Source organism: Lutjanus erythropterus, chromosome 18 (assembly GCF_056507025.1).
Source record: "Lutjanus erythropterus isolate fLutEry1 chromosome 18, fLutEry1.hap2, whole genome shotgun sequence".
Classification (NCBI taxonomy): Eukaryota; Metazoa; Chordata; class Actinopteri; order Lutjaniformes; family Lutjanidae; genus Lutjanus; species Lutjanus erythropterus.
Window position 1 is genome coordinate 15033896 of NC_139334.1, and position 20546 is coordinate 15054441.

Genomic DNA, 20546 nt, shown 5'->3' on the forward strand with positions numbered 1-20546 from the left:
TCAATTTCATATGTGGAGTGAAACACAGTGAAACAGCTGTGTAGGAGGCTTAAAACTGGGTGAGGAACAGCCAAACTCTGCTACCAAGGTGAGGTTGTGGAAGATAGTTTCATGTCACAGGTCAGACACCATGACAAGACTGAGCACAACAACAAGACACAAGGTGGTTATACTGCATCAACAAGGTCTCTCCCAGGCAAAGATTTCAAAGCAGACTGGGGTTTCAAGATGTATCGTTCAAGCTCTTTTGGAGAAGCACAAAGAAATGGGCAGCACTGAGGAGCACAGACGCAGAGGTCAGCCAAGGAAACTTAGTGCAGCAGATGAAAGACACATTATGCTTACTTCCCTTCCAAATCAGAAGATGTCCAGCAGTGCCATCAGCTCAGAACTAGCAGAAACCAGTGGGATGCAGGTACACCCATCTACTCTCTGCAGAAGTCTGGCCAGAAGTGGTCTTCATGGAAGAATTGCAGTCAAAAAGCCACACCTCCGACATGGAAACAAGGCCAAGTGACTCAACTATGCATGAAAACAGAGGAACTGGGGTGCAGAAAAATGGCAGCAGGTGCTCTGGACTGATAAGTCAAAATTTGAAATATCTGACTGTAGCAGAAGGCAGTTTGTTTACCGAAGTGCTGGAGAGTGGTGCAATAGAGAGTGTCAGCAGGAAACAGTGAAGCATGGTGGAGGTTCCTTGCATGTTTGGGGCTGCATTTCTGTAAATGGAGTTTGGGATTTGGTCAGGATTAACGTGTCCTCAGTGCTGAGAAATACAGGCAGATACTTATCACGCCATACCATCAGGGAGGCGTCTGATTGGCCCCAATTTATTCTGCAGCAGGACATCGACCCCAAACATACAGCCAAAGTTATTAGGAACCATCTTCAGTGTAAAGAAGAACAAGGGTGGTCTCATTAAATATTGATTTGATTTAGATTTTCCTTCTGTTGCTCACTTTGCATTCTGCAAATTGAATCGAAAAATAAACTATTACATTTTATATTTTTGAAAGCATTCTTACTTTACAGCATTTCTTCACACATGCCTAAAACTTTTGCACAATACTGCGTGTGTGTATGTACACACACACTTTTGCGATAATTCCTCAAAAGAAGTTAACATTTGTGACAACTAAAGATTTTACTTTAGATTTTACTTTATTGTCTCAAATGAAAATAAACCATAAACTTTAACGAGTGTTTTTAATAACTATGCATTAAAAAAATTAAAATAGAGCCAAACATGTATATCCAGAAACCTGGATTAAGAAATAAGGATAGACTACTCACAGAATGCACATAAGGGTTTGAAAATAATGCCAACCACAATCACATTAATTATTTCCAGAAATGTCTCATAACCTTGTGTTTCATTGTATTAAAAATAGCCTACCTGTGACAGCTGCTGAAAGAGTCAAGAGGCCCAAAAGATTCTGGAGTGAGTCGTTCAATTCCATGTTAGTGACGACAGTCTGCAGCACAGATCATCTGAAAGAACAGAAAATGTAGGTCAGTAGACTGAAATGATGAGAAGACATGTCTAAAAAGATGGATGTGGGTAACTACATTTAAAACTGTGAGGGAAAACTCTGTTGAATGAGGCCTAATCTATGAAAAGAGGTTTAGATGAAGGTAGTTTGAGTAGTTGTCATTCATTACTTCCCCTTGCTCAACATTTTGCAAAAATCACTATGATGCACTGATTGTCAGCAAAATATTTCATCACTGTTTTTATGGTTTCAGCCAGAGTTCATTTCACAATTTCCTGTTTGAAATTTTAAAAGGTCATTCCCCAACATGGATGCATAAATACATACCCATTTTTCATAAAAAATGAACCACCAGAACAACAGCACACAAATAATCAGAAATAGAAAACCATAAACATGTCCTCATTTTACACTAATCATACTGTGAAAATTACAGAAATTTGCTGCTGTGCATGACGTGAAAAATTTGGGAACCCCTGATATAAAGTCAATAAAATGATCTCCACATTTACCAGCTGCAGCATTAAAGTGATGAACACATGAATACACCAATAATTATAACCCAATTAAACATTTTTTCTGTAGTTTCCTGATACTTGTAGTTTTGCTTAAGTAAGATTTTGAATGCAAGACTTACTTGTAACTTATAACTAAGTATTTTTAAATGGTGGTATGCTACTTTTACTCGAGTAAAAGTTCTGAGTAATCTTCCACCACTAACAGCAGGACTGGAAGACAGGATGACAAAGGAAAAAAGGCATATAATTCATTGACATTATGAAGTCTAAATGAATTGATGTTCATGGTGATTTATGGACCAAGGGCTACATTAAATAAAAATAAAAATAGTTTTATTAACACCAAGATTAGTGACTAAAAAATAAAACTGGGTATAAAAAAAACAAGAAAAAAAAAATAACAAGACTTTAGAATAAAATGAAAACTAATTGAAACAATATTGTATGTTACAAAACTAACTGCCATAAAATAAAAATATACAGGAAATTTGTCACCACAAGAAAAATGAGGACACATGTCAACACGTTCACAGAAACTTGGATGTTTATGTCTCCATAAAGTGTTGAGTTTGATTTTTAATACCTATCAGAGCTGATGTATTGGTCGCCTGGTATTATCAGCCAGATATTGGCTATCACAGCTCCACTGGTGCATATCAGCATCAGCATATGTTTTTCAGCCTATATGAAAACTTTTTACTGTGTACAGTCATTGTATTTGTCATTTTATGTTGCTTCTGTTTGTGTTGTTATTTGTTTGTTTGTTTTTTCTTCATTTTGGGCAATAACGTTTATTGTTAAACTGTAAAATATCTTACCTCCATTATATATCTTTATAACAAGTGTTAATCACTTTTGAGGGAACAATGTATATAATGTGTGTTTATGTATATTATCTACTTTCTCTATACTAGATTCTGTGTTAAGAATATTGGGTTATGTCGATATTAGAATATTTTTACTCCCTAGTTTTGGTACAAATCCAGTATCTGTCGGGCCCTAATACCTATCCTGAACTTAAATCTTGCCCCTGAAAAGAAACCAAAAACAATATTGTGCTAAGAAATAAGTAAAAAATAATACTGAAAGAAAAACTAAACTGAATGTAGCCAATCCTGTCTGGAGACTAACTGAAACTAACCTGAAATGAAAACGAAAATAAAAAACAAAATTAAAATAAAAAGTAATGAAAAATCCAAAACTATTATAACTCTGATAAACACAACAGCAAGTAACAACAGTAACAACAACCTAGAGATACTAATACCACCAAACTTAGAGTAACTACACTTCAACAAATCACCCCCCGCCTTACACATTCTCTCTGGTGAGTTCAACTGACATATTTAAATATTCCGACAGCCCTTGAAGGCGTCGTCAGACTGCACTGCATACGCGCCGTGGCGGAGAGTGAAGATGGCGGAGAATAATGTCGAACCAGAGCACGAATGGAGCGATCGGGCCCTGGACACGGCCGAGGACACTCTGGTTGCGATGGAAACCTTGCTGGCCACACTGAGAGCCTTTGAAGACGTGCTCAGGCAACAAGACATATCCATAGCATCCTCCACGGAGTACTGCGACAACTTCTGTCAGGTAATGTGTACATGCAACATCGAAGCTACTGTTAGCCTGACGTTAGCTAGCTTAGCTTACCCAGGATTGTTTTTCTCGCAGCCCGCAAGCTAGCTTATCTGCGACGGCTGCTGCTGCTGCTGGCCCGCTAGCTACTCTACCTGGCCAAGTTTAGGGCACAGCTTATATTTTTGTTCACATTCACACATGCATATAATTTAACGCCCTAACTATTTAATGTACAGTCACTAGGCTATTTATAATATACATTTGTAAATGAGGGATGTGTTGTATATTCAAGTGACTGGTTCAAGTTGATACAGTAAGATCGCCTTACTTTCATTGATTTAACTCGTTTAAGCTAGCTATGTCTTCTTTCAAACCATTGTGGCATTACAGGGAACCTGTTAACAGATGTTTGCATGCACATGACATTGTCACAGTTTACACATTATGCATAATTGCATGTGTGTGGGGCGGGGCGGCATCCCTCTATGTTTATCCAAATTTATAATTTTATTGGGGCGTAACTAAAGCTACTGAAAACGGCATTTTGGTAATTTTAATAAGTTGTACCTATCAGATTTTTTGATAGTCTTAAACTATATGCAGCCATGTACTTTTTTTGCAGCTGTCAATCTGCCAAGTTGTGATTAATCTCTCATCAACAATGAATAGGCACTCTTATTTGCATAACCCCCCCTTCCCAATGTCATAGATTTGTTTGTACAATTTATAAAGAAATATCAGTATTTGCATGAGTAAAACTACATTGAGGAACTGCCTTGGTTTCTACTCTCTAAAATAAGCCTGATTTAACAGTCCGTAACCACTTAGCACTTTCATTTTCAATGCTTAAGCCAAAGTACATGTTTCTCAATCAGACAGAAGCCTCCAGTGAGACTTGGTTAACAGCCAAAGTTGATTGTAGAGAAGAGTAATTCATTAGCCAGCTCACTCTGATAGTAGTTGTGGGTTTGGATAGTGGCTGCTGGTAAAAGATAGCTTTTTTAGAACTTTGTCTTAAAGCAATATTCTCATGCAGGGCTGCACAACATGATTTTAAAAAAAATACTGCAATTATTTTGACAGATACTGCAGTTGTGATATGATTCATGATCAGTGGAAATTATAATTTTTGCATCACAATTTTCATTTTCAGAGAAATCATGAGATTGTGGCATTTGTTGGGATCTGTAACAAAACAAAACATGCATTCTTACATTTGGAGGACAAGACAAGTAGGCCACAGTATCTCTTCAGAGCTACAGTACTTCATTATAATGCTGTTTTGTCACAGGTTTTTCTTCTCAAGTAATTGCAGCTTCTGTATTTTGGACATTGCACTCGCCATATTGCGATTTCAACAATATTTCAGTTAATGGTGCTGGGCAGCCCTCATGCCTGTTTGTATATTGGAAGAGTTATTATTAGAGTCTGCAATTTGGGGGTACTTTCCACACTAGGTGTGTCAATCACAAGTTTAATCACAATACAATATTATATTGAGCATTTGGACAATGATAAGATATTTGCTGATATCACAAAGTCTGCCGCAATGTTAGTTCAATTAGTTGATTCAGTTCAGGGGCCTGCAGTTGATTAAGATGATATCATATGCCCATTTAACACAGTTACACAAGAGGCTGCCAGCCCTTGCTTTTCTATTTTTGGCCATAAAAGAAACAAAACTTTAAATTGATTTCACAAACACCTATAAAAGATGGCTTAAGCACAAGAACATTTAACAAAATTATAAGATTCAGCTGTGACAGAGGCGTGCCTTGGGAATTTCAAAATAAAGGCATATCTTAAACATGATATGGAGCAATGTTTTCACTTTGCATTGATGATATTGTGTTGCTGATCATTAAATTGATCCAGATTGAGGGATCTTTATTCCACACCTCTATTCCACACTAACACCTCTATTCCACACTAATCCAAAATGAGTCTTTTGTGGCTTGTAACTTACTGTTTTGTAGCTTACTGTATTAAAAAATGTGAATCTGTCCATTGATTTGAGTCAGCTGAATGTTTTTCTCGTTGATATTTTAAACAACAATGAACATTTTGTGTTGCATTTATTTTCTGTACAAGTCGGAAGTTGCCTGGATGTAATTAGTACACTGATATAGGTCTCAGGGGCTGACACCTTATTCTTGGCTTCCTCTGAGAGGGCACCGTATATTTAGACTGAAGGGAATTAATTTGGTGCCTCTGTAGACATGAGCACCAAGCAGGAAGGTTCCTGCTGTCTGGTAAATGGGACTCCTGGGATGTTTATAGTGATGACGATTTAATGTGTAGCTACATGCAGGTGTCACGCTGGTTTACACACACTGATGTTGACTCCTTTGTACCAGGGGACAGTTGATAGTAAAGACAGTCTTTACCACAAACAACATTGTTCTTTCTGTTAAAGGTAAAGAAAGAATTAAAGACAGTAATTTTGTTGTAATCCGCAATGTTTTTTTTCATTATAGTATAATTCAGAGTGATTACTTTTTATGTTCGAAATTTCAATAAATGATTGAAGGGGGGACAAAAAAATTGCATTAATCACAAAACATATTACGGTAAAAGCATCGTCCAAGCAGTAAAATATTAAAAGTAAAAGAATAAAAAAAGTAAATAGATATCAAAATACATATGCCCCTCCTTGAGTCTGGTTTTTAGGTGCATGCTGGCTCACTGTTGAACGTTCAGGGTTGTCATATGCTGTACAGTCAAGTCCCCTCTGACCCAATCAGGAGCATCTCACACCTGACAGAGTGTCAGCTGGGATCAATCAGGTATAGACTGGTATCTCCCCAGGTGGAAAACCCCCATTCACCCAGAGAAGTGTCTCTTCCGATTGCTGTTTTTTCATAGCTGTTTTTCTTCATTATTTACAGTTTGTGATGTTTCTATGTGTGTTTTAGGCACTGATGCACTATGCTGGGAGCAGGAACTCCATGGAGCATGGTCTGCCTCTTCTGGAGGTCTACTGTTTGTCCATAAACTGTTTTGCTGCGGCCAGATCCCACCTCACTGCAGAGTCCGACAGAGTGGCCCTTGTTTTGAAAAGACTAGCTTTGTAAGTACTGAGTTTAGACATGAATGCTGTGCACACTCTGCTGTTTGTCTTGTGGAGAATCCTTTTTGGTCACTGTATGGATTTAAGGTCACCTTCTTCAATTATTTATGAAGTCCTCCATTTCCTTGCCAAAACAAGCCTACAATTTCTAGATTGCCTAATGTAGTATTAATTAATTTTAGACATTTCACATAGGCTGTGCCACAGGTGATTGACAGTTCTGTTCTTTTCTTTTCTTACCATTCATATTCACAACTGCATGAATGCGCAGCCAACTGAGTTGTCTTTGTTGTCTGATTTTCACATTTCCAAAACAGGGCGGCTCTTCTGGAAAATGCATGTTTCTCCAAAAATAGTCACCAAATTCAGTTTATGAATAAATGTGGGGCGAAAATATTCCATGTACTTGCAAATTTATGCCTCATTCAACAATATTGTCCTCCAAGTCTCCACTTGCAGTTTGCTGGTACTTTGCTTGACAAATATCAGGTCATGCTCAATTGCTTCTGTGATGTTTTCTTGGCTTGAATCTTATCAAAACATGTAAAACATAGTCAGGCTTTGTGAGGATATTCCCATGAAGGTGTCATATTACATTTCATATCAAAAGAACATGTTTAATCATCATTCACTTTTGATTTAATTTTTTTTTCATTGAACTGACAGAACTCTGTTGATTTAAAGTCCAGACAAGGGCTGGGTGATATCACTTGAAATCAGTATGCTGCACATTTAGCTTTAGTGAATAAATTCAATAATCAAGAGTACCTTCATTGTTCCACATCTAATGCACATCTATTTTTCAACCCAGCTAAACCTCCTAAAATAGGTGATTGACTCTTTTCCTATTGCTAATAGACCTGTTTGCCTTTCATTTTTTTCTTCCTCATGTGTGCTGGAAGACTTCTGGTGTGTATAGGAGAGCAGCTAGAAAGGCATTTAAACAGTCAGTGTTCAGCTCTCAGAACTGTTGTAGCCTCTAACTGAATCTCTGTGGTTTGAAGTTTGGTTTCTCTCCTGTGTCACTGTTTGTACTGTCAGGTATCTGCTTTATTTTATTGTTTCATGTTCGCTTTCAGCTGGATAGGAACCATGTCAAGATACTGATGATGAACGTTTTTCCTGATTTTGCTGTTTCATAATAGCTTTTACATGAAAAAATGAACAGGAAGAAGAATCTATAGGACTTTTACAGACACTCGACTTAAGATGAGCATGTCATACACAACCTCAATTGGATGCAAACTCTGCTATGCTGCCCTGATGCACTGAGTCAAGCCATGCAGCACATGTGTAAGAAAAAGGAGCAAAAGAGTCACAGTTACCTACGGAGGTTACAAATCTTCATTGCCTTTGTCGAAAAGGGGTGAAAATGAATGTGTCCACCCGTGTATCATGTTTAGATCCCATGATCACTGCAGAGTCATTTGACATGGGAATGAATGCTGATTGTACCCATTTTAGTTGGTGTTAGTGGTCTTTTTTGTCCAGTGTAAAAGGGACTTTAAATGCAAACCCTTGTTTCTGCAGGTCAAGGCTACATGTTCATCATATATGTAGAAGGATGTGTTACAAGTCATGGAACAAATTGCTTGAAACATTTACTTTTTTTTTTAATCAACAGTAACGATTCCAACTCAACTTACTCTGTTATAAATGACACAAGCACACACCAACTGATGGTAATTGGTTGTTACTTTGGATTAGATGTGATTCTTGTAGAACTTTCACATGCATTAAAGGGTTCATGCTGCAAATGACAATCTGTCTGAAGGAATTAACTCAACATTTACTGACAGGAATTAAATTAGGTCAGTTGGAGATTCATAATATCTTATGATTAATTGCCAGGCCCACACACAATGGCTCCAATCACACTCCTTCAATCTGCAGATGTTCTTATTTCAGGGCCGGGGTTTGTTTCAGCTGAATATAAAGGATCCTTAAATAGTCACCTTTTAATAGTTAAATTTAACTGCTGCCTGAAGGTATACATGATACAACCTCAAAAACATGTCACCACTGTCCATTGTATTTTCAAACAAGCCTTTTTGACACATCTAATGTGTGCATATGTAAAGCTGACTCTTCTTTAACATTAGTACCAAGCTAAAGAATGCTTTGTTGTACCATCAGAAATATAGATGGTGTCACAGATTGTAAAAAGTAGCGTGTAGTTGAGATTAATATGTTCAGACTTCATACTCTCAGTGGTTGTGTTTTCTTTTTTTTTTCTTTTTTTTTTGTCAAGAATGGAACAGTCAGGAATTGTCATAATTTCCAGCAATCATTGTAATCTTGGTTTTCTTTCTTGCAGGAGCTGTTTTGAACTGTTGCTGTCAGTGCCTGAGAATGAAATCCCGTATGAAGCCTGGGTTCAGTTCCACCACTCAGTTCAGGTACAGCATCTCAACACTGTTTGCTGAATGCTGATGGATAGCAGATTTAAATACTGTAGGGAAGTGGAGATGAGTTACGTCAACAATTGTTGAGTAAAAAAAAAAAAAAAACGGCTTTCTGCTGTATGTGTGAGAAAGAATTTGGGAACTTGATTATTTGTGCCTCAGCGGGTGTTATCAAAAGCTTTCTGATAGGGTGAGACTGTGGCCTGAGAACAAATGCCCCAAGCTACTGCAGATGGCAGTGTGTTGTTTTCTTATGCTCCTTGTTGAATCTAAACCACCAGTGTTTACAATAACCCCTAACTCATCATTTGTTGTGAGTTGTGTGCCCTTAAAATGACACCACTATATGAAAAAATGCTTGAAGTAGTCCATAATCTCAGTATTTAAGGATCTAAGATGAGCAAAATAGTCTTTAAATATATATTTTTAATTCATTTAATAGTTTTGTTTCCAGATGATGAGCATTTCAGTCTCATCTTGTGCTGTTGTTCTGCATCGAAGGGTAAAAGTTCTGGATACTTTGGTTGTAAACATGGCTTTGGACATTATTTCAAATAAGAAAGTGTTAAAGATCCCTTCCATTCAAAACTATACTTTTCTTATATTTATGTCCCTTAAAATGTTTGACCTTGACTATACTGACTTATTTCTGTGCAGAGTTTGTCACTAGAGATGTGTTTTCACATTCCTCTACTGACGAGGGAGATGTCTCCATCCCTCTGAGATTCAAACGTACCCCTGGCAAGCTAGTTTTGGTACACCCTGAACCCTATAATGTCCAGTGCAAAGTGGACTTGTCAGTACACTGAGAGTGAGAATTAACATTAGCAAACAGCATAAACAACACACACACACTTAACACCCTGGTACGTCTGCTGTGACTCCTAATCTGAGTTTGGGTCTAACTAGGGGTCAAATGTGAGGCTGAATCTGAAAACTGTGTTAATCAAATTATTAATTATAGCAGACTGTTTTTAAAATGTGTCTGGAGGGGAACTTTACAGTTTTGTCAGCAGAGTTGACAATAAAAGAGAAGTTATTAAAAACGTGTCATCTGAGCTATGATGAAGTTTTGTTTCCAGACATGAGCAGTAGTGCTCTAAAGACTAAGGTTTTTGCTTTGTTTAGATAAATTGTTAAATTGGGCCAATAAATTAAAGTCAACAAGTGAACAAATGACCTTTTGAGAAGCTAATTTATAAAACTCATCATCCCGTGACATTATCATATGACAGCAGTGGAGGAGCATCATTGCTGCCCCAGTGTAGGAAAAAAATGGCCTAATCTATTGGATTTTTGGGAGGTTATTTTTTTTTCAAGAAGGTGCTAAACAAATGGGTTGAGCAGTCTTTGTATGTTTATTGCAGATTGCCCATGATAACTTGTTACAGTATGGCAGCACAGACCTCCAAGCTTTACTCCAGATCACAGGGGAGGGCGGAGCGTGGAGCAACCCTGTCCTCACGTCTCTCCTCACCGGCCAGCCCACCAACACTGAGGAAGGTCAAGATCTAGTTAAATCATTCATTTGCGACATAACTGCACAGATTTGACCTTTTTGTGCTCATCTTGTGGTAGTTTGTTAATCAGATTTTCTTTGAATTCTGTTGCTAGTTGATGCATACATCAGCTTGGAGGGCGAGGGCTTCATGGAGATGCGGGTGAAGCACCTGGAGAAGATGGGCGAAGTGGCCAAGGCGGTGGTGCTGGCTAAAGCCTGCACTGAATGCAGCTTCATCTCCAACCAAGCCACCTTTCGTCAAACATATGTCTCCCTGCTGTGTCACCTGCTTCCCAATGAAGAGGCCATCATGGAGGTATTATTATTATTATTATTATAACACAGAGGAATACTTGCACCAGTCTTTGGTTTGTTGGGATGATGCTGTTTGAATATACTCATGCATGTGTGCCCCATTTTGTCAATTTGACAACTGTAATTGTTAAATAACAGCATTGGTTTTCACCGGTATTTATGTTGGTGCTGTTTATAATGTAAAGGATCTGACAAAGTATATAACTGACAAGTTGATTTCCAACCAGCTGCACTTGTACCCCAGCAGGACACTTTCTCAGTTACCAGGTGTCATATGGAAAGATTATTGAGTAGCTTAACTGTCTTGAAAAAACAGAAATCAGTTTGATAAAAAAAAAAATAATAATAATAATGATAAAAAAACAAATCAAAACAGAAAAACAAACATAATCAAGATTGCATGGAAACTACCTAGAAAGTGAGCAGAGATCAAAATGGTTAGGATTTTTTTTCCCAACCATTTAGCCTTTACTTTTAGCTAAATGAATAGATAAACATTTAAAATAGTTTACTAAATTAATGCTAAAAGTAAATGGTTGAAATGGCTAAGTTAATAGATATAACTATGAAATAATTAGCTATAAGTACTGTATAAATAGGTGAAACAGATGTCTGAAAGTAATGAAAAAATATTTCAGTAGTTTTTCTAAAATGGTAAGGCTAAATGTTTGAAATGGTTAGCTAAAAGTGTTGGATAAATGGTTGGAAAGTCCAGCTTCTGCTCAACATGCTGTTGCTATATTAAGAGACATATGGTTGTGGCAGGATGTGTTGAGGGCTCACAGAAGACTGTGTGGTCTCCAGATGAACAACAGTTATTCTCTCCTTTTTTTTAATATGAGGTTGATATTGTTAGAGTCATAAATAAAAATGCAGTCATATTTGCAAGTCAACCCTCTTTATTATAAATATGAAAAAGGTGTCTATTTATAAAGTTTATCTGCACCGTCTCCAAAAATAGAGCCCCAAATTCACATGCAAATTGAGCTTCCTGGCATTCAGTTTGAAGACTCAGAAAAACTTCAATCTTCAGGGATTCAGTATTTAAAAAAAACTTTGAATTAACACCCCACCCCCCATCTTAAGATTGAGGCTCAGAATAGTTTCCGCAGTGTGTTTCCACCACTGTCTTTCACTGATTATAAGGATAGTGAGTTGTCAGTAACTTGGGCAGTGATGTTTGCATTCTTAAGACCACATTAGTCTCACTGAAATTACTTACTGTTCCTTATTGTTTCGTCCTGCCTCTGCAGTGATGTCTTCCATCCCCCACCTTTTCTTGGTGTACAGTATGTTGATTACATTGTTTTAAATCCCTCATTTTCTTTTGGAGCAACAGGATGAATTGACTATACTTTTAATTTCAATTCTATGTGTTTCAATTTTCTCTCTCTCTCTCACAAATTTAAAGTCAGTGCACTTCACTGTACGGGACTAATTACAATTATGTTAATGTAAGGTTTAATGAGGGATTGCTGTGGCAGTAAAAACTGTGTCGGCAGCTTGACATGCCTGGATAAAAGTAACTGTATTTGATGAGGATCGGTCACAATCACGATCTGTATGTGATCCAAATAATACAGTCAGTATCATCACCAATACCAGTGCAGCACATCATATTAGTGCATTCTTTATTGACATGTTAACATAATTGCTCACTGTGTGTGAGAGGCTTGAGGAAGGGAAAAATACTGGTATTCCATGTTTAATTTCTAAATTTTAGATTAAATAATATTGAATAATTCCTGTAAATGTCGTGTCGCATTATTTTCTTTAACAGATATCCAGACTTGACTGTAAGGACGTGCTGGAGATCACGTGTAATTTGGAGACGGAGGGAGAGGAGAACACGGCCTTCATCCTGTGCACAACTTTCCTGACACAGCAGCTTCAGCAGCAGAGCCTTTACTGCTCTTGGTGAGTTGTCCCTGTTTGTTTGGGCCCAAATCTAAATTGAAAATCAGTCTGGATGTTTAAAAATCTCTGATCAAATAAGTTGGTGTTTTTGTTACCGTGATGGTCATCAGAGAGTCAGTCAAAATTAGAAAATGACTGAATTTTCTTTCCTTTTTTGTCCAAAGGGAGTTGACTCTGTTGTGGAGTAAGCTTCAGAGGAGGCTTGACCCCTCGTTGATGTCTCTTCTGGAACGATGCCTTCAGCTAGGTGCCATTGCCAAAACTGTCTACCATTTGCTTTACCTGGTCCGTGTCATCCAGACAGAGGTGAGTCCAGCAGCCATGCTGTCTGTTTTTATACATGATTTGAGTTGCTGCATTGGTTATATGAGGTTCCTTTTCAACCAGTTAGTTTCCTAAGTTACTAAGGACCATCTGGAACTAAACTCAGGAACTACTTGCTTTCTTAGCAAGAATTTCCTGTTTGCTTTAACTAGTTCAGTAACAAGTCAAAAAAACAAAACAAAACAGAATTTTCATATGAGGAATGAACAGTCACTGTGTTGTAAGATCATAAATTTGACACAACAAAGTGGAAAGGGAGACTGAACAGGCTGTTAGTTAAAAAATGATCAATAGAGTTTATATATTTATTCAATGTTTCAGACCAAATGGATCATGAGGTTAACAGTCCTACAAACCTGTTGTCTACCCACAAAGGTGTTTTTAATACTTGGGCATATATAACGTGTCTCTCCCTCTCCTGTCCTGCAGGTAGGACAAGTTACACCTTTATCATTCTTACTGGTGTGACTTCTCTGCTCTCACTGTATTTATCTATAGATCTTTTTCACAGCAGCCATGTTGACATGAAATAGAAAACACATGTGTTCCATTCAGGTCAGACAGACTCCGGGTGCTGCTATTGTGCATTTTGGCAAGCTGAAAAGCTCTGTGCTACACTAAATGGAACAGAACCATAAGTAGTATCATTGATAACAACTGTGTTTGCCCTACTATTTAATATCAGTATGGCTGCCGAGACTTGCTCACAGTGAACCCCTGGTCTTGGTCTTGTCCATTGTCAGTTTCAGTAAAGTTTATTCAAACTGTTCATCCACATCATCCACCCATACAGAAAGAGAGAAAGGCAGTGTTACTTAGTCCTACTGTGAATAGAAAATAAGAATGAAAAAAAAAAGAATAATATGGAGCAGCAGATGGCTGGAAAATGCAGACAATATGGTCCATCTGTTCTGCTGTGAAGTCCAACTTTATATCACCACAGTCTCAAGACTGCACTTTTAGGCATGATATGTAAAATACTATTCCAATTATATTAAAACAAGCTCACTATATTTTATAACTGTGGAATTGCTCAAACTACAACATTTCTGACATTCTAGAAATGTCAGAGAGGATTCTTGACTCCCTTCAATTTGCACGTCAAATGACAACTCCAGTATAGATGCAGCCATATTGATATGAAATAGTAGGGTAAACACAGGTGTTACCATTGAGCCAACATGCAGCACCTCAACCTTGTTTGACCTGAACAGAACCAGAATTAATATCATTGGTAACGCCTGTGTTTACATTGCTATTTCATGTCAAAAAGGCTGCTGTGAAAAATGTCTATTGGAGTTATGAATTGTTTCATGGGAGAGCTGCAAACTTGGTTAATGTTTAATTTTGACCAGTGAATGCCATTCTGACAAACCCACATGTATTTGTTTAATTGAACATTAACTTAAGAGTCCTTGAACGTTATTAAAAGATCCTTAAATCATTGAACCCTGTCTTGTTACAGAGTATTTTATGCTCAATTACAAAATCAAAGCACATTGAATCCCAGCATAAAAAAAGAAAAAAAAATGTCAAAGAGTAACAGTTTCTAGTCAAATAATCTGCCACACTGTCATCTAGTGGTGACAACATGCTTTCTCCCCAACCTGTGTAGCTGTGATTTAGCTTGACACTGAAGTACAATGTTACATCACAGCTGTTGCCACACCTGACCACACGGAGCTGTGGTATTTGGTTTGTGTCAGAAGTTCAGGAGGTTTATGCTACGCCTTTGAATTCATAGACCGTTACACTGCGGCCTCTCTTCCTCCTTCAAAAATCAAGTGTGGAGTTTCTCTTTAATGGGGCAAATTTGCTACTTGGGGTCCCAAGCTAACAAAGTAAATCATTCTTGTTTTAATATATTAATTAAAATTGTATTTTGTACAGAGTGCTGTAGAGGTGATATTTGTGTAGGCAAACCAGGAAGATTTTGAAGACGATTTTGGATAAAGGCCAAATATAAACTCTGTGATGACCAAAAGTTTATGCTGGCACATTTTGTTTTTGCAAAATAATCCTCACAAATGAACTCCAATTTTCTGATTTTTGAAGCACAAATGCATTTGCCAAAAGCAAAACACTTACATTGGCTTGAAAGCTACACAGTGGATGTGGAGTTGAAACAAATGTGTGGTTTAATGCTAATAATGTATCCCTCTCTTTTCAGGCGGAGGAAATGGGGGTACCTGCCTCAGTAGAACTTTGTGTCAAAGCCCTTCAGCTTCCAAAGCAGGATGACTCGGAAACGAGGATCTCTGTCTGTAAGACAGTGTCCTGCCTTCTTCCAGACGACCTTGAAGTGTTGCGTGCCTGCCTACTCACAGAGTTCCTGCTTGGCCCCAGCCAGGAGGTCTTTGGGTGCCTTGAGGAGCTTTACTTACGCCCAGACCAAAAGTATGACCAGGAAAATGAGGTTATTCCCAACTCACTACGCTGCGAGTTGCTCCTGGCACTGAAAGCCTACTGGCCTTTTGACCCAGAATTCTGGGACTGGAAAACTCTCAAGTATCACTGCATCTCACTTCTTGGGTTGATGCCGGAGTCAGAAGGCGAAGAAGAGGAGGTGGTAGACAAACAAGAGAAGGCTAAACAACCTGAGCCACAGGGAATCACAGTCAAAGTAGAATCTGAACATCAAAAGAGGATAAATGGAAGTCTTGATAGTCTTGAGCAGAAAGATAAAATACAGCCTTCTAACTTGCCTGAAAACCCATTAGATCCTGAGACTAAGAAACACAAGTTCTGCTGTCAGATTTGTAAGCGGTCAGTCACTGACACCCAAATTATTCACCACTCCAAAAGACACGCACAGGACGACTGCCACCCCTGTCCTGTGTGCTTGGAACAGTTTAAGAGCAGAAAAGATCTTGTCCCTCACATGAAACAACACATTCAGACCGTTCACAAAAACAGTGTAAAAAAAGAGGACTTGCCGAAACAGATGGATGAGGATGATGATATTGAACCAGGCGAGATCACCATTGACCCTTCATTAATCATGTATTACAAATCCACACATGATCCAGACGTCCTGGACCACATCGTGCAACAAGCCAAAACCGTGAAAGAGAAGCATGTAGACGATGACGAGCACGTAACATTCGAATACATCGATCAACACTTCAAGCTGCAGAACCGGGATGAGTATCACTGTCCAGGAACCGGATGTACTCGGATTTTTAAACATTCCAAGTACTTGTATGTTCATTTGAAGTCGGAGCACAAAGGCGATGAGAATGTGAAACATTTTCATCAGATGAGAGACAAACGGGAAAAGTGTGTCTTTTGTAGGCGCCATTTTGTCTCTGCTTACCATCACCGCAAACATCGCAGAATCCACTATGGCGATCGGCCTTACGCATGTGTGGTTATAGGCTGTGGTGCTCAGTTTAGCACTTCCAATGAACTTGTCACGCACAAACAGACCCACGGCTATCAGCTCAACTACCAGTGTGAGCTCAAAGGCTGTTATGTCACCTACTCAGACCTGGGACAGATCTATCACCATGAAGCACAGCACTTCAGAGATGCTGCATTTACCTGCTCCAGCGCTGAATGTAGTAAATACTATTTATCCAAAAAGGAGTTCATAAAGCATTTATCCACGCACAACATCACCTTCTCTGAAGAGGACTTTGAGGCTCAGAGGCGGGCAAAGCGGAAACTTTTTAAGACTGTTAAGACTGAACCGACACCCCACCTTAATAAGCCAGTTGATACAGAAAAGATTGTAAAGGAAGATGTCATAAATTCTTCCTCTCTAAGTTGTGCCTCCTCTTTGCCAGCATCTGAGAGCAGGGAGACCAAAGCAACAATGACCTTGGTGGCTGTGTGTTTTGATGGAAGTAAGTTTACCTGTGGTTTTGAGAAGTGTGGCATGACTTTCTCCAGAGCCAGAGATGTCCAGAGACATCTGAAATGTGCTCACCCAGAGCACCTTAAACTGGAGAACAAAGAACACAAGCACGACAAAGAGCGGGGCTCAAAGTCCAAAGGGATAAAGACTGAAAAGACTGAGCCAGACGGTGAGGAAAAAGGAAAACATGAGCCCTCAACTCCATTTCAAGCCATGGAGTCTGGCAAAGAAAGAAAAACATCCACTCAACCCAAAAACCATGAAACAGACTCTTCAAGCCTTCAAACAAAAAATGATGCTCTGAAAGAGATTCTTATTGGACTCAGTAAGCTGGACCTGAACTCTTCATCGCCTCATGATGCTCCAAGTGAGTCCCCTCAGTCCTATGCAGACTCTAATGCATCACAAATAGCCCTTCATCAGGCGATCATGGCCAAGCCTCCAGTTGTCATGCTTCAAAAGAGACCTCAACAGCCACCTGAGGAACGGGTTAAAATCAAAACTGAGGAATCGTCATCAGCTGATGATGTTGGTGATACATTAGCCACTGCTAAGCCATATGCCTGTGAGATGAAAGGTTGTGGCTTTAGGACTGCTCAGAGTTACAGCTTGATGCGACACTATCACAACAGACATGGCCGCACTGTCGAGCAGGCCCGAAGGTTGACTTCTTTGAAAACTACATCTTTTAAGCCTTACATGTGCCATCTTTGTTCCAAGAGTCACAGACAGAAGCACGTTTTGAGGATGCACTATATTCAGGCACATAACCTGAGTCAGGCATTGGTGGACAAAATAAGTTGTACATCTATATCTTATGAGGGAAACAAAGACCCTTCAAAGGAAACATCTCAGCACCTGATGAATCATGGCCTAAAAGTTAGCAAGAACGAGATCCCCAAGTTGCAACGCCAACCTGAGACAAAAAACTCAAGCATTAATAGCGAAAATGCACAAAACTTTGACAATCATTCTCCATCTGAAGAGGAAGAACCAGAGAGTAGAGATGAAGACAGTGAGCAGAAAGGAGACAGTGAGGATAGGACCACACAACAGGTCAGAACTACAAGACGTTTGGTAGCCAAAAGTAACCTCTGCTATATATTGGATAAATTCAGTAAACCTTTTCATTGTGTAGCAAAAAACTGTGATGCAGCTTTTTCCACCCAGGGAGGCCTCGTGCGCCACCTTCAGCTGGTCCATCATTACAATCGCTCTCAGCTCTTGTTGGAGAAAGACTTTGAGACGCATCACAGCCCAGAAGTCCGTAAAGAGCCGTCCAAAAAAAGGCGTCTTCCAAACTCGGACGAACCTCAGCCCCAATACAAATGTCACTTTGCCAACTGTAGCGCTTCCTACCACCTTAAAAGCAGCCTGGTGCGTCACACTCGTGATTACCACTCACAACCACCAGAGCTAATAAGGTGCAAGTACGAAGGCTGTTCGAGAGTGTTCAGCCATGATGATGCACTCAAAAAACACACGCTTTATAGTCACTATGAGTACTACGATTCGCTGGTGGTACGTCTACAGAGCACTCATAAAAAGTCCATTACCGGATGCCAGAAGAAGCTGATTGTTGCACCACAGAGTCCTCAGAAAGAAGAACCTGGTTCAACAACCACGCAGGCTGAGAGGTCGAGTGCTGAGAGTGCTGAAGAGACTGCCCAGTCAGAGGAAACAGATGGGGAGCGAGTGGTGGAGAAGAAAGTGTCAGGAGAAAAAAAATCAAAAAGAAATGCTTTCAGCCGCTTTGTCTTCAGATCTCATGAAGAAGCATTACAGATGTGCCAGGACCGCCCCCTGCGTGTGGCCTACCCCTGCATGGTTCAGGACTGTGACTCTGTTGTCACGTACATGGGCAGCTTGCACCGTCACTACCTGAAGGTCCACCGAATGCGTCGAGAAGATCTTGTTAAGAACGACGATAAGCTTGTTTTTAATGCTGAGCAGCTCGAGGAGCTGATTCAGAGGAAGTCAGCCAGGCCCACAGTGACCCCAAACGGCGTTCGCAAAATGGAGTACCAGGCAGAGCCAGAAAACACAGGGGGGCAGCCGGCACCCATGAGCTTACACTCAATAAAGACAGACACACAAGACGAGGAAAAACATGACTCACTGGGATTCCCAGAGGAGGAAGAGGAGGAGCTGCCACCTGTTGAGAGAAATGGCGTCCTTGTTGGTGCAGATGAGGTGCTTTACGGTGAAGCGAGTACTGGTGGGCATTCTGAAGATTCTGCTGCACCAACACCGACGAACCCTCCAAAACAGGAGGAAAGATTAAGCTTGGATCAAATCAAACCTCTTCTCCGTACTGTCACTGTTGACCTCTCGCCACCGTGCTCACTGCGCTTTACTACTGAGGAGGGCTTCCATGACGTGTCAGGCACCAAGGACGGCGGTAAAATGATGAACGGGTCAACTCCGGTGCCCACTCCTCCTTTTCGCCAGCCGTTAAAGCGGAAAAACGAACTGTCTGAACAACCACCAAACTTGAAAGACGCTCAGCCTCACAGCCCTTCTCCACGCTCTTTTGACATCGCTGCCTATAAGCCTATCGGCTTTGAGTCCTCATTCCTGAGGTTCATACAAGAGACAGCCCCGAAAGACAAAAACACAGCGTTGATGAAACGGCGAGAGTCTTTCAGGCGTAGTTGTTCTGTGAAGGAGAACAACCAGCTGGGGATCTCTCACACCCGCAGCAGACGCACTCACTCCCCACTGCTGAAGCCTCATACGATGACTGGAGACTTCACATCAGTCCAAAACTTGAAGTCCATCTTGGACAAAGCCCTGGCTGGGTGTGGGGACCTGGCCATTAAGCAGCTTCAGTACCTCAGACCTGTGGTGGTCCTGGGGAGACCGGTGTGCACCACCACCACCACCACCACCCCCCCTGACCTCTTCCCATCAGACACCAACAACAGCAAACTGCTTCTTGGAAGTTAGTTTACCTGAGCACCTTTTAACATAGCTATGGCAAAATTACTTTGTATTTTCACGAGCTGTGTACCAGAATTTTTTCTTATTTTTCTTTTCTCCCCCCAAAAAAAAGATAGTACTATGGGTTTTTTTTTGGTTGTTTTATAAGTTGCCAAACTAAAGACTTAAAGAAATTAGCATTAAGATAAAAACAAGCTTAAACAGTGCACATGAAATCAAAGTGGATTGTTTTATTTAGACATCTGTTATCATACATATAACGCCTGTTATGTTAACTCATCGTGACATGTATATACTGTAGTTCTCCAAGATAAATGTACAGATTTTCAGATTGTTAGAAATGTTCAGTAGAGTATTGCAAGGCCTTTTCAGTAGTGTGAAAATGTGACTGAAGAACATTTCCTTACTACAAAGTTCTTGAAGGAATATGTTTGGTTATTTTTCACCTCAGTTTATAATAAACCAGTATTGGGATGCAGTGGACAGATGTTGGCAGACATGTATGTAACACTTTCTAATAAAATAAATGTGGAAAGGAATATAAAGCCCTTTACTCTCTGAATTGTGTAAGTGACTTTTTTCTTAATATCAAGTAGAACTGCAAAGTTTAATTGATT

General features: G+C 39.6%; 1 protein-coding gene across 1 annotated transcript; it reads left to right on the forward strand.

Annotated features, from left to right (window-relative positions):
* The first annotated feature begins 3388 nt into the window (after positions 1-3388).
* Positions 3389-20491, forward strand: rlf (RLF zinc finger). The gene is made up of 8 exons (XM_084741929.1): positions 3389-3607; positions 6511-6665; positions 8983-9064; positions 10438-10573; positions 10685-10887; positions 12667-12803; positions 12968-13109; positions 15298-20491. Exons 1-8 carry the CDS (start codon positions 3428-3430, stop codon positions 19933-19935), a joined length of 5673 nt encoding a protein of 1890 aa, XP_084598055.1. The 5' UTR covers positions 3389-3427; the 3' UTR covers positions 19936-20491.
* The last annotated feature ends 55 nt before the right edge of the window (positions 20492-20546 follow it).

Coding starts and splice junctions, on each gene's coding strand:
- rlf (XM_084741929.1), top strand. CDS start 3,428: ATGGCGGAGAATAATGTCGAACCAGAGCACGAATGGAGCGATCGGGCC. Junction 3,608..6,510: donor ACTGCGACAACTTCTGTCAG/GTAATGTGTACA, acceptor TGTGTGTTTTAG/GCACTGATGCACTATGCTGG. Junction 10,574..10,684: donor GCCCACCAACACTGAGGAAG/GTCAAGATCTAG, acceptor TTCTGTTGCTAG/TTGATGCATACATCAGCTTG.